We start from the raw sequence: 15,166 nt of genomic DNA, 5'->3' as shown, positions 1-15,166 counted from the left end.
GGATATGATATTCTTTTATTGCGTTATTTTAATAACAGTTGGTGGCTAATTTTTAGTTTCCACGCTTGATGCAGGTAACTTTTGTTGCTATTTGAAGTGAACGGCCATTAGTAGGATACTCTATTAGATTATATTCTCCTATGAGGTTTATGTTCAAACTTTTAAATGTCTCGAGGAAATACTTCGTGGATTTCACGTTACACTTCTCTCCTGTTAAAAGTGAATTCACGGATTTTGTTTACTATGTGTGAACAATTTTAATAATCACCAAATATATAAGTGATTGTCCTTCCTTCAACATAGCTGCGCGAATTGCGTGATTGAAGCGATTTAAAGAAATGACTTAAACATATATAGCAAAACATGTTTTAGATAAATTTCTATTATAAAATCCTTTTTTATGTTCGTCATGTGGTTAAGGAGGGTTACAATGAAACGTTCACAAACTGCCAAAATGAAGTACGAATTTCAGGGGTCATATTCGTTCTAATTCGTTGAGAATTTGACGTAAATCGAACTGTTGTCTCTTGCATTCACGCAATTGACTCTATTTATTTTGCTAGTGAACAGTATGGAAGTGTTGCTTAAAATCCGTTGTTCTGTGTATTTTACCCGGGAAAGCGAATCTACAATTTATGTAATTATAATTAAAGAAGATAAATTCTACCATGTAGGTATTTGTGTTATATTCAGTCACATATGAAATTTTTATGCAAGTATTTATTCAGTTCATAAAAACGTTACGTATGTGGAAAAACTTGATCTGAATAACAAGAAGCATCTTGCCCCCAGTTTCGAAGCAAATCCGGGAGAGTATCGCACCTCCATGGCGCATGGCCACACTGAAGAAGAGGCTTGCATACTCCAACCGGATAGGGAACAGGAATAGAGAGATTGATGGGATGCGGTGGACCTCAGTTATAGAGGTGGGGTCCCCGCGGATTGTAGACGCTATCTCTCTTCCCCTCTCCTTTGTACTCTCTCCTTTGTCCAATTTCGCTGCGGAAAAAATCGCACTTCTCCGTCGCCCACACTTCCGCGACGCATCCACGCCCTCGGACCTAATCTATTACCGTCTCCAGCGGCCTCACCCCTCTTCCCCAGCACCTCGCCCACGCTCCCCTTTCCCTCTCGCCCGTCAGGTACACCCGCCCCCCTTCGTCCTCCCGCCATCTCCCCTTCCTCCCCCCTCGCTCGTACAGGGCCGTTGGGGCCACCGTGGGAAAGGTACGGTCTGCGCGCGCGCGTTCAAGTCTCCGATGGGCGCGGGGTTGTGGGTGCCGTCCTCCGCGGACGTCGGGGCGGCGTGGGTGGGGTGGGTCGACGGGGGAAGGTGTCCGCTGGCTGTTGGCCACGCGCCTTTCCTCTCCACCCCCCCTCCCTGTCCCGCACTCCTCCAGTGCCACCCTCCTCCCCCCCAGAGTGTCCCGACGGGCCAGTCCGTTACCGCAAGTCGCCACCTTTACACCGTTTTTTCCCTCGCGTGCGCTCGTGCACAGACGCACTATTCTTCCCTTAACCCCCCTCCCCCACACCCCCGGATTGATACGCTCCGCAGGATCCGCTGACCATTGTTGCGACAGGTTGCCAAGGGTTAAAAGTCTGCGAGGCTGCCTCCCAGCTCCTCGCCCCTAAGTCCTTCCCCGCCACCAGCCCGCCCCACCCCGCGTCTTCCTTCCTCTGCCCCCGCCGCGGTGCCTCCCCGACGACCCTCCCACTCTCCGCCGCTGCCCTGCCCGTTCCACCGCTATTTGCGGCCCCCGACTCGCCCCGATCGTTCGCGGTCGCCCGCTCTTCGCGGTGGACGCCCGCGGTCAAAAGGATTTGAGCGCCGAGCGTTCCTTTCCTCCGCCTCGTCCTGCCCGTTCGGTCGCCCTTAGAATTTCTACTTTCTTCCCTTGTGGTTAGATTAACGCAAATGTCAAATGGGTGGGTGACTCTGGTACAGAAGCATATGCTCGCATGTTGGCGATGTGCTTCGTGGTAGAAATACGCCAAAATATCTATCCTTAGCAGCAATTCAAATTAACCTCGGCTTCCAATTTTGTGAACGGGAATCTAAAAAAGGAAAAAACTATGTATTTTTCACTTGTTGAGGCTATGACGCCGATGAAGAAGACTCATTGAGCTGAACGCCTGAGTAATCGTATGGTGTTATTATACTCTTGTCAATATTCACGTACACAGTGTAGAGTTAATAAAAGCATGGTGTAAGTTTGTAGCTGGATAACTGGTGTATTAAAGATCACGTAAAGCCATTGATTTTTACAATGTTAGGGGAAACTATTGACACACTTCCTTTCTTATTTTACTATTTCCAGTACTTTTGAGTTTAACCAGAAAGTTCGTGACCTTGAAGTTAAAACTCCTGTAAGTTAATGTTGCCCATGCTGAATACTAGAAAATATTATCACCTGCTAGTGAAAATTAATTTTTAATGAAAAGTATTAAGGCCTAATTACGCGCCAAAATTTAAAAGCTTTTAATATTTTTGTAATTTCATACAAGTGTGTTTTTTACTCTAATTGTTCCACAATAAAGCATAGCTATATAGTCGCCAAAGCCAAAACAGAAATAGTCCATTTATATTTACTCTTTGGCGTGGGCATTATTTCTCACAAATCACCTATTTCCTGCCGTGAATAATCTCCATAACTTTCATTTATTTGTCCGAATCCCTTGCCACTGTTCTCCTGTCACATCTGCTGCATCTCCTGCAGCTGATGTCGCGTTGTAACCGACTGCTATGTAGTCGTCGATCGAATGGGCTCATCTGCGAGAAATGGGAGGAGTTTTTGAGAATATCGAGAGAGTGGGGAGGCACTGAGCTCGCTGCCAGGTCGATACCGTTTCCAAGAGATACGTGCCAGCGTCCGGGAGACGCCAGTCGTTGAATATTTTTATGGCAGACCCCGAGGGGTGAAAGTTTTTCAACAGGAGTGGGGGTAAGGTAGGGGTCGAAAGGAGGTTCTCAGGTTCTCAGTAATTGCGGAGAAAATGCGATATGTTAATGAAGCAAGGGGAAAATAATACGGGGTTTTCACGTTCTTTTTTTCGAAAACATTCCCTTTGCTCATTCAATCGCTTACCTTAAAGAGCATAGTTTCCCCAAAGGCTACTGGAAAACGGTGGCATTTATTACGTATTGTTTAGTATCTAAAGTTATGATTGCTGAAATTGGAAGGAATCGACGGTAGTAATTCATGACCATTGTCATTTTTAATTTCTTGTGGCAAGTCATTGGCCTGGCCAATATGTAATTTTGCTCTCGAACTTTAATATGGTACCTCTCGGACGGATGGCATCATTCTACACTGTAATTAGGTACTAAGTTTCATTTTTAAATTAAAAAGAATATTTTTTTATCTCTCTCGGAAATTGATGGGTTATATAGGTTATCAGGTGCACGTTGCCAACGTCAGCTAAGTAAACAATTTGTTGCGGGCCATTTCTCTTGCGACAATCAAGTGCTTTAACACTAAACTGAAGAGTAATTGCTCATGCATCGGTAGAGATTCCCATACATTTTTGACTCGCACCGTCCATACCCGTTAATAATTGTCTTGCAGCACGCACATAATAAATAAGTGGCCGTCAGAGAAAGAGAATCACATGTAAGTTTAAGCCGTATAAAGCCGTATCTTGGGTGACACTTGGTGTCATTAATATTTTTTACAGACAAAAGTGTCCTGCAAGTTTGAAATTCGGTTGGTTGGCGCGTTTTTTCATGCAACCTCCCGGAATAAATGTAAGTTTTCCTGCTAAGGGATCAGTGGGAAATTCAATGCTGAATATTTTTAGGTCTTAAATAAAAATTATTTCTGCCCTCAAATGTGATATTTGCGATAAAATAAATCTTAAGGCATGTCACAAGGATTAAGTTTCGCCTGAGAAAATTTCCAATCTGACTCGCATGCAATGACACTGAATAGACTTGTAACATCTCTCATTTTGCTGTTTTGATGCTGTTAAAGAAACATAATTGCTTTACGAGGTTATTCCATCGTCAGGATTAAAATGTCCGTAGCTTAATCATTCCGGATCCTTTTGATATCATTTAGTATGTTTTCCGATTTTCACCTTTTAATAGTTTACGCCTCAGCATTTCTTTGTTATTAACAATCACGACTACACTATGCTTTCTTCTGGTTCATTTGCTACGTACAACTTGAAGGGGGAAGTAGTCTGTCGTGATCTTTTTTCGCACAACTTCTTCTCTCTTCTCGTACGATACTCATGCGATTTCATTTAGAATCAATTGAGAGTAATCATTTGGTACAATCTTAAAATGTTTGGCTTTTTCGCACATCTTGGGTATTACTTACAACAATTACACTTTTTTTGTGAGTGAAGAAGTCCAGTTTACGAATAATTAATAAAAGAGGCGAACATGTCACCGAATGCGTGTACACCTACTTCGAGGATACTACTCGTAACTGAATTCAAAAAATGATTTCACTCACCCATCAGTGTGTTTTGTGCCAAGAATGCATACTTTTCCATATTGTCTATCATCAATTCGAAGTCTTGTGTGTCAGGTTAATTCTGTTCCTCATTTTACTTGTATTTCTCTTTAGCCACATTTTCTCAATGTTTTTAACTCTTATATTTATTTCTGTTTTCAAAATTATTTTCTTATGACCTACCTAATGCCAAGGCTTAGACTGGGCTAGTCTATTCAGTCACGGAGCACGGCCGTTGGTTAAATCTAAGCCCTTTTGTTCAAATCCCGCTCAGCCAATGTATTTTCGACTCGTTTAGTAATTTATTTTTCCAAGTTTTCACGTGGGTTTGCTGTTATGATTTTCAGTTTCGTTTAATAGTGTATTTACGGCGATGTGACCTTAGCATTGGGAAATCTCTTTAGAAACCCAGTAGCTGCTACTGTGTTGGAGATTTTTCTCCCGTGTTTGGAAGTTTGTTTGGGAATGAGTGCGCTATTTCCCCTCGCATTAAATTACGAATTTTGATTGTTATATTTTCATTCCAACGTATCTCTAATGCTCTTATTCCTTCTCTTGCAGGCAATTCTGGCGGAACAGCGATGGGCCGTCAGCGGGGTGGAGGTCGAAGTTCGTCCTCGATTTTTAGTTCCTGATACCAATTGCTTTATTGATCACCTTCCTGCCCTACGACGTCTCATCTCATTGCCATCATCAGTGTCCAGGGCGCCCCTGTACAGCTTAATGGTACCTCTCATTGGTAAGTAGTCATGCTAAAAAAAGATCTATTTAAAAATGATTCATTTCTCTGAAAGGTAAACTTGTATACAAGTTGTGTGGAAGTGAAGAGGTATTGCGTATCGTTTTTCTTCGATCCAGGCATAAGGGAATACTAAAAATTTGACTACATGTGACGACATGTTGACGTTGCCTTGGCGCAAGTGTGGCTGATACTATTGCTGTTAAGTTTTTGGACCATTCTATGTACATTTACCGTGAGATTTTAATTTCATAAGATTCATTTTCTATGGTATTCAAAACTTTTTATTGCGCTTATACCAGGCGAGTTTTCTGTAAACGTCTAGTTATACTTTCGATCGTACCTTTTTTTAGGTTGTATATTTAAAGTTTAGTATAGCCATAGGTATTATCAAAAAATACTGTAAGTATTGTATTATTTATACGTAAAAACATTGTTGACATACGTTCGGTTTCTCCGAATTATTTTCTAGTGTGTCGACGTAATAAATGTCTCTCTTTTTTTCATTCCACAGTCTATTCTATTTCTACAATTTTTTTAAAAGTAATTTATTCAAGATAGTGCATTTAAATAATGTCTGTTTGATATTTAGGAAAGCGTCGATTACGTAATATGGGGGAGGTGGTTAATAACTTACGGATCCTGACAAAGCGGGAGGAAGAGGAAAAGTGCCGAAATTGGCCTTACGTAATTTAAGTACGTGTTCAATGAGGAGGAAAGCCACCGAGCAATTTTTATTACGGCTATAAATTATTTACCCTCCTTCCTAAAGTATAAAGTTTTAAAGAAATTCTCTTATTTATGTTACGTTTCATTAATTACCAAAATTCTTGTACCACCCCTTTCACCTGGAGCTTCAGCCCTCTACTATAGCTTGTTTGGTGTCTTCGCTTTTCTTGCAGACGTGGATGTGTATGCATGAGATTTCCTCAAATATTGTTAGTTAGACTCATTTCGCATAGTCGTCCACGTGCATGCTCTTATACCAAAATCGTTAGTGTGCATAGTTTTGAAAGAAAGTAGCCATTGCAAGGGAAGTCACCTTGAGGGGAGTAACATATTTCACAGTCTGTAAACATTTGTGTTTATTCTAGCTCTCCACAATGGTTCACATTTTCGGCAAAAAAGTTAGGAATAAAAGTCTTTGAGGTCATCAGCATACAATGCCACAAACGTCAAATTCATCTTCTCAGTAACAAGGTGGATTGCTAATAATATAGGTAATCGATGCTTTTAGGCTCTAGTGTTTCTTGAAATAGCGAACTATGCCGGACGAAATTTCTGGTTTCATTGATAAGCTTTTGTTCTTGTTTCTCGTATTTCAGAGTTATAATTTCGAAGAAAGCACTTTTTTAATGAACGTAATTAATCTATTTCCTTTCTTATTATAAAAATTGTTCCCTTTTTTGTGTGAATATTTTAAGATGACCGTTGAGTAATTTTGTTTACATTAGTTTAAATTTTTAAACTGAACATGAAATATCTCCAGTTATTATAGATGCATTAATTATGAAAACTGAGTTACAAAATATTAGTCATATGCAATATTATATCTTAAAATCACTATAAAATTTGAAATCCTTGAAATTTAAATTAACATCCGTTCTGTACCACCGATAAATTTCTTAAAATCGAACTACATTATTTCTGGTTCCTTGCAACAGAGGCGAACGAAAATTGCAGTTTGGAATGTTATGCCCTGCCTTAGTCATCCTATAAACAGTGGTTATAAAACGTTTACACAAGACTGTATGGGCATGGCATCGAGTGGCACGTGCATTTATTTGCCCGATGCTCATAATCCGTTCCAGTTCAATCTCGCAAGTCGCAGTCATGGGCCTCTCGTTCGCATAATCCGTTTCAGAATTGCCAATTTGACCTTGGCCCCCGAACTGACGGCTCTTTGAGGGCGCACAGTTTTTCAGGGATGTTGCCTTGAGGGTTCGGGGGATTGAGAACAAGCCTCTCCTCTCTCACTGGTGGGAATCGGTAAGGCCTTAGAGGGAGAGAAAGCGGGGCCGTTACGAATAAATACGATCCATTTATCATCCTTCATTATCATCGTCCCGATGATTTCGAGGCCTTCATAAAGTAGACGTCAAAATGCTCGGCTTCGACGGGCGATGAAAAGAAGAAATAATAATGACGAAGCCAATGCCTACGAAACCAATGCAGTGAGGGGCGTTTACGAATGGGCGGGAGGGCGAGAGAGGATATAGGACCTGGGATGCTTTTATGCGTACACTCTATATATATATATATATATATATATATATATATATATATATATATATATATATATATATATATTGTATACATATATATATATTAAGATATCTCTCTCTCTTTCTCTCCCCTTCAGTTCCGGCAGTCTGTTATCTTTCTCCCGTGGTTTCCCTTGCTTTTATTCCGTCCAACTTTTTCCTAAGGGGTGGTTTTCCTCCCCTCTCACTCCCAACCTTCGTCTCCGCGCTCTCTATCCGGCCGTCCTTAAGCAGAGGAAGGGGCAAAAAGTGACGTAGGCTCGTGTAGTGATGTAGGAAGGGCATGGACCCCTTCGCCTCGCCGAGAGAGAGGGAGAGACGAGCGGTCCAGGGAGGGGTGGAGGGGGCTGGGCTTTTGTCCCTCCTCCCCTCCTCTTTCAGACACCCCCCCTCTGCTCTCACCTTCCGCTCCCCCCCCCGGGGAGGCATTTGTTTTGAAGGGGAAGAAAGCTTGGCGAGATGGGGTTTAGGGGGAAGGGGGTTAAGGGAGGCGTAGACGATGGAAAGTTGGTGGAGAGGGGAGTAGAGGTGAGGAGGGGAGCGGTGGGGAAGGGTAATCTCACAAGCAAGGAAGCTTCCGGAGCCGTAGGTGTGGGAGGAGGGGGAGGGGAGTTCGCGGAGGATGAGGCGGGGAAAGAGTTGGCGGAGGGAGAGACTGGGGGAGGGAGTTCAAGAGTCCGAGACTGGAAAGACAAGCTCCCTCATACGGCGAATCACGCGCGGCCTTGGCCTTGCCTTCCTCCCTCACCCCACCTGCCCTCCTCCGCCTCCCCCCCATTCTCCCTCGCTCTCTCCTCCCTCTCCCCGCGATCTCGTATCCTCAGGTCGCTTTCTTTCTCTAGCGCCATCTCTCTTTACCACCATCTCTCTTTTTCTGGAGCCGTTCCCCAGCTCCATCTCTTTCTTCATCTCTCGTTCTCCATCCATCCCCCTCCCTCCCCTCAAGAGGAGCGATCGTTGTTGGTCCTACGTGCCGAGCTCTGGCCGAGGAGATGTGAGACAAGTGCGGTTGCGCGACTCGCCAACTATGAAACGGCTCCGGATATTAGATCTTTAACTGGAGGATATTCTCCCACCCCACCGAAATGCAGGTTTCGAGGACGTCGGCATGGAAAGTGTTGGGAATTATGACTCTTGAGTTTGCATGCGGTGACAAAGGGTCATAATATTTTTGAAAACCATTCCCTGCCAGCTTTACTTACCATTATTTTGGAATGTTCGTGATGGCTCTTTTCTGTAGAACAAATAGAATTAGCCAAAATGGTCGTATGAATATGCCTTGGCTCCAGCTTATAATTGGTCATCTCTACTTTTATTATAATCCATTCTAATATTTTGACTATTTGTCATTGGTAGAGTTGTTAAAACCTAAAATACACATTTTGCCTTAATTATATCGCCATGCTAATTTCTGCTCGCGAAACATGACTCGTCTGGGCCCCCAAGGTGAGGTTCGTCAATCCATTTAGGTAGGTTTTCAACTTGAATAAGGTAGGCATGGTTGGAAATTCATGGTCTTATACAAGTTCTGTTATGATTTAATTCACGCTGAAAAGGTTATCATCTATAAATGCCATGCATTCAGGATTCATCGTTCTGAACACCATTGTGGCTTTTGAGGGGAATGTGGATGTGCGGTGAGTCGCAGTTTGTTTTTTTTTAGCATTTTGACAAGGGTTTCTGAGTATTTGCTTCTGTAATGCGATGGGATAAATGACTGTATACGTACAATACCCTGATATTCCTTTAATTTCAAAATAGGCAATGCCGGATGCAGTGATTTCGTTTTCTTTGATTCGTGCCATATTTTGATATCGCGCTTCATTTATGGAGGGTAATTGTAGGCTGTAGTGCGACGAAATAGACTAAAAGCCGACCTATGCCATAGGAGTCGCTTAAATCGCTGAGAATCCCAAAGAGAGTGTATGGAGTTGTCTTATCTAGCCTTTGGGTCTAATGGCAGGAAGAGTGGCTAAATATACTATATATGTACGTCTTCAGACGTTCTACACGTCTTAAATAATGTGAATGCAGTCTCAGGCAGTTGCGTATTGCCCTTGTAAGGTGGGAAATGACAGTTTTTATGGCAATCGGGTGGTCTTGTGATGCTTCCCATGCCAAGTTGTATAATAGTATTCGTGTCTTTCTTTGGATCTCTTGTGTTTCATTCCTGTGTTGATTCTCTTGGTGATGCGTGGTATTTTAAACGAGGGATTTTATTGTGCTTTTTAATAGAGATTATTTCCTTATCTATTTACGGCGGGACGATGGGCACTAATTCTCTTGCATACTATGACTGAGCCGAATTAGGTTTTATCCCCTTTTATCGTCCATTCTTTCCATTAATTTATGTTACCTCAGCCTTTTTCCGAGTTATCGTTGTAATTTCCACTGCAGTAATTAGTATATTAAATCCTGGAGTGCAATTGAGTCTGTTGCGCTTATCACAATATACAGCTAATCAAGGCAAAAATTGCAAAGCTGACCGGGCCCCCGAACTAATGCTATTATACGATCGTATGTTTACTTCATGCAGAGGTTTGGATTTAGAAGGTAATTGCGGAATGGTATTCCATTGCTTTCCTTATTTTTGGCGGTTAATAATTGACTTCAAATTATGTAAACATTTTATCCTTAGCATTGGTACGTATTGCATATGAGAGTGGATATTGGAGAAGCGTTTGGAAGAGTTAATTAACTCGTGTGGTCCAGCTTGGATTGACTAAAACTCGACGCAAATAATTTTGATGGCTGATTATTCGCAAGGAGCCATGTGAAAATGGTCATCTCACATAGGAATTCTTGAAACTATCGAGCTAATGCGCTAATATTTTGTTTTAACCTGGAAAAGTTCATGCTAGTACTACATGTATATGTTACATTTGGATTTCATAAAGAATTTAAAATGATAGTTTTGCAAATATGAGTGAACGCATCTTCCTCCGAACAAGAAACGCCATAAATAAAAGTTGCCTCTCTATATGAATACACCGATGTTTTGGAAAGCATTATGGCAAGCGAAAGCTGTCTTAGAGCTATTTGCAGTAAATAGGTCATGTGTCAAACCTAAGGGCATTAAGGGGATTTTTGTGAGAGAATTTGTTCGAAATAATATAATTATAATATTTGTTCGTCTAATAGTTGAAATTTAAAGTACTCATATGGTACAGGGTGTAAGCCGCTGAGAGTCAGCGTCTGTGGCGTTCACCTTTTAGCTGACTTAACTGAAAATACTTAAGGTTGTATTTTTCATTCGGGATGAGTTTACAATTAGAAAATTTCGTCAACGTTCATGTAACTTTGGTTTTCATCGAAGATGGTTGAGCTATATCCCGCTGACTTTGTTCCCTGGAAGGAAGTTATTTTTCGTGTGATTCCTTGATGGAATATTTCCAAGGGGTTCGATCAAACTGTTTGCGGTAACGAAGGGGTTGGAAAGTCATTATTAGTTATAACTCGTGAGCGGTTGTGACTTACCACGAAAAAAGTTCAAACCGTTACCAAGCGAACTAAACACCGTTACATTTTCTGTAGTTCCAATTTCCAATGAGAATGCTTTCGTTAGGCTGTTTTTTTGGTCGGATATCATCTGCGGTAAAAGAAAGAAACTGGGCGCCCTCTAAACCCTATAAATCGCTTCGAAAACTACGAGTTGTACGTCTTTTCAAAGTATAACCGTTATGCTCTCGCACCCGGGAACAAAAGAGCGTCGCAGGGTGCCGAAATTATAGATTCGAGCTTAGGAAGATAGTGACTTAACTCAAAAGAAATTCTCTGGTAGCAATTTGGAAGTTTTTTTTTCACGGCGGCGGAGGCATTATTTACAGTTGTTGTATACCGTAATGGGGTAACGCATGTGGCGTCGTTTCTGTATTTTCAGAAATGTGTGTCAATTCGTCAGCGCTTTGACGCTAATTCACGGGTGTTATCACTTCCTCTTTTGGTGCTACCGCTCTGGTTTCTCGGTCTGTATATAGAATTGCGTTTTATTGCCTGATGGTTAAAAAAAAATCTGCAAAATGTTTCGTTAGATCTTATATTGGCCTTCAGTCTTTCGAGTTTCAAATCTAAGATTGAATATGTTTGAATCTTTAATTTACATTTGGCACTTGTAGTGGCCAATGTTTAGAAATAAGCGCACACGCTGATACGTATCCACTTTATTTTTTTTCGTAAAATGTCTACATTAAAACCCCGTGGTTTCTAGTACGACACTTATTGTCAAATTCGGCAGGGCTAAATGGGCAAAATTGTTCGGGTCACTATTTAGCATTTACGGGAAGTATGGGAAGTAGAAATTTGGTCATTTGTTAAGCTAAGACTGGAAAGTAGGTTACTTTTGGTTTTAGCCTTGTAAAGTGCGTATTTTGAAAATACGCGAGTCTTAAACATTTCTTGATAAATATTTCGTAAGAATAAGAAGAATCAGATGTTTGAGGTTTGAGAATCTTTGTAATAATGTTCTACTTTTGGAGCTTCGCCTTATTTTTACCATTTGATTTTCCGTTTAAATACTGCATGTGGTACATACTCTGTTTTACGTACACAACAGCTACGTGTACGGAACGCTGACCTGTGACCATTAGGTCAACAGAATTCTCCACCGTAACAGCAAGGCTAATGCAGAAATGTAGTCGGTAAGTGATTAAGGTTCAATACTATTTTTGTTGATGCTCCGATATGGGGTGGAATCCTCGTCGCTACTGATAGGGACGTCTCAGGAAAAACAACGAACGGAGTATTTACAACGATGGAGTATTGAATTCTGTGAATCCATCACGCTGTGACATCGAAAAAATTATGATTTGGGTTCTGATAAGGATTTATCTTATATGTAATGGTTCATTTTTCGTAAGTAGGCCAGTGACCGTTGTTGATACGTAGTCAATGATTCATAATTCCCGAGATCTACATTATTCGCATCTATTGCCTTGCTTTTGCTCTGCATAAATGAAATACAGTTCTTAAAATAGAATGTAAACATTTACTTTTTTGCTAGAATGGCGATGACTTTCTTGGATGTAGTTGTACTGGTACCTACCAGATTTTTTCCGTAAATGTTGTACTTTGTGACTTCGGAAGATAACTTTTAAGTTCCAAAGACTTGAGGGCACCCAATGAATTACCTGAAAAATTGTACCCTTAACCCTGAAATACATGGTTATTCAAGAATTTTAATTCGCTGATTGAAGGACCATTCCTGCATTCTGTGTTAAATCCCGAAGCTTGTGTCGTAAATTAATATTGTAAAACGTTTGGGTTAATGGATTGGGATTGTTAAGGTGAGAAACTGACGAGAAAGGGTTTCTGGTGTGACGATTCCCTAACGCAATTAATATTCATGGTGATAAAGATCGCCGTTTACGATGTTATTATCCTCATAACTCTACGATCAAGATACTCAAAGAAAGTACCTTATCGCCTGAATTATCGTCCTTCTTGTTTATTACTGTTGCAGGATTGTTATCTTAGCGGTTCAGTACTTAAATGTTGCAAGTTCCTTTCTCCGCATACCTTACCTTATGCAACCCGTCTTGAAGGATGATGTCCAATTAAAATGCTGCTTTATTCTTATCGAAACTAATGGTATCAAGCCGCGTGATTTAGTACTTTCCTGAACGATTGACATGCGATACCAGCTTGTACTCATGCGAAAACAGAACCCGTTCATTGCGGAATAGGTGGGCGTGTTTTCATCCTATATTTCACTGGTGCCTAATTTTCGACAGGAAACGTGCTGTTAGCCGTTTCGCGTTGTCCGCCCTTGTCCAGCAGGATTTTCTGTTTACAAAACTTGTGAATAACCAGTAAATATATTATTTCCCACTCAAGGCATCAAGTATGGATGTTTCCACGCACAAATAAGGCACTTGTTATCTGTTAGGTCAATTATCCGTTGGGTACTAAATGTCAATTGTGACATTTATTTCAGGAAATTTTTTAGTTTTAATTGAAATGCTAGAAGGTCAGCGAATTGGAATGAGTGACAATTCTGAAATATTCGGGAGAAATTGTAGAAAAATGTAATTGTTTTGATAAACACGAGCTGCATTTATTCATGCAAACATTCCCACGGAATCAAAATGGTAAAGGCATGTTCCAGAGAGGGGTACCGAAAGTCGTTGAGGCATGATACTCCAGTGTATCTGACTTCTAATAGGTGTAGTTGGACCTACCATCGGTCCTCCTGGACAAGCACCAGCCATGATTGTGTTAATGACTGTATTCGTTTACAATAATCATCACAAAGAATGGTTATTTTTGGTGTGGTGAAAATTAAGCTGGCCTAAGACATAAGACATCTGGAGATAAAAGATTCTTGAGTACAGGATTCTATTCATATGCCTTTGCCACCATTCCGTTTCCCACGAAGTTTCCTTCAAATCATGAAATCGCCCCGCATCGGCCGAACGTTCCACCCATTAGGTTACCAACCCCTTACGAGTATTAAGTTTGCGTTCGTTTATATTAATTTGGAAATGTATGTTTATATTTATGTAGGAGGGCATATTATTCCTAAAAGGTTTGTGCTATGCTCCCCACCACACACTATTGCCGCCGCTTTCTGGATATTGTGTGCACGTACCAAGCACATCTGTTATTGATTGATATAATATTTTTTTTAGTCGTAGCAATGATAGAATAGGCCATTCCTCGTATTTTGGGCAGTTTTCATTGGAGTACTTAAAACTAATTAAATATTGCGGATTACATATATAACAGAACCGGCCTATCGGATTATGCCTCAAGTCGCGAGTCCATGATGAGTCATGATTATTTTTTCTTCTTTACTCGATCAACATTTTGGTGCTAATAAATAGGCTTGGACCCTAAATGGGGATTTAAAAAGCTGATTAATATCAACAATCTCTTTAGCCAATGTCACATTTGTGACGGTCGCAATTTTTAATATTTTAATTACTCGTCTCGGCGTCGTTTTCCCTATGTAAGTCGGCCGTGTTCATCTTAACCAGTTTAGCACATCTGTAAAGTTAGTCTAATTGGATGGATGATTTAATTTGGGGCAGGTGTGAGGTTGAAATTTTATTCATCGGTACCGTTAATTGGAGGGTGGTTTGAGAGTTCAAACGAACCCTTCAAGATCCCCTTCTATTTTTCACATATTTTCCCATGGAGAGGGAGATCCGATCGCACCTTCCCCACTCCCCGTCCAGTCTCTACGACCTCGTCGGGTCAATGTGAACGAACCTTGGGACGCGAGCTTTTTCATACCTTCATCGGTCAGGGGCAACTTAAAACTTAAAACGAGCCAACGGCTGACTTGTGTACCTCCCCTCCCCCCCTGGGCGGACCAATCTAACGAAGCGCCCCTTTCGAAACGATCTTTTTTTTACATGTTACTCTGGGGTCGTGCGAAAAAACCGGCCAGGGTGGAAGGTAAGGCGGCGTGGGGTGAAGGGCACTGGTGAGAGAGCAAGGGTAGGCCGTTTCCGTCCCCGAGGCTGTTTCAAAAATGCCCGACCTTGGTGACGCAACGGTGAGCGGTTTCCGGTTTTGGTGGCGGCGTGGGGGAGGGGAGGGCGCGTGTCGTGATTGGCCGCCGTGATGGATCCTAGTCGGTTGGTTTCGCGTGTTTGTGTGCCCGAGTCTTGCGGTTCATCGCCGAGCGCGGGGTCCTTTTCCTCTCTCCCTCCTCAACTCGCCGCAGACCACAGGGGGTGTGGGGGAGGGGAGGTCGG

The 15,166-nt window shown here is 41.7% G+C and overlaps 1 protein-coding gene across 1 annotated transcript in view; it reads left to right on the top strand.

Moving 5' to 3' along the window:
* Smg6 (Smg6 nonsense mediated mRNA decay factor) overlaps nt 1-15,166 on the top strand; it is a 174,360-nt gene that overhangs the window by 124,850 nt on the left and 34,344 nt on the right. The window contains exon 20 of the mRNA XM_071590282.1: nt 5,025-5,202. Within this exon, the coding sequence (XP_071446383.1) occupies nt 5,025-5,202 (178 nt within the window). The remainder of the gene's footprint in view (nt 1-5,024; nt 5,203-15,166) is intronic.

This window comes from Hetaerina americana, unplaced genomic scaffold (assembly GCF_022747635.1).
Source record: "Hetaerina americana unplaced genomic scaffold, ioHetAmer1.1.p SCAF_4, whole genome shotgun sequence".
Taxonomy (NCBI): Eukaryota; Metazoa; Arthropoda; class Insecta; order Odonata; family Calopterygidae; genus Hetaerina; species Hetaerina americana.
This window is presented reverse-complemented; position numbering and strand designations above follow the sequence as displayed.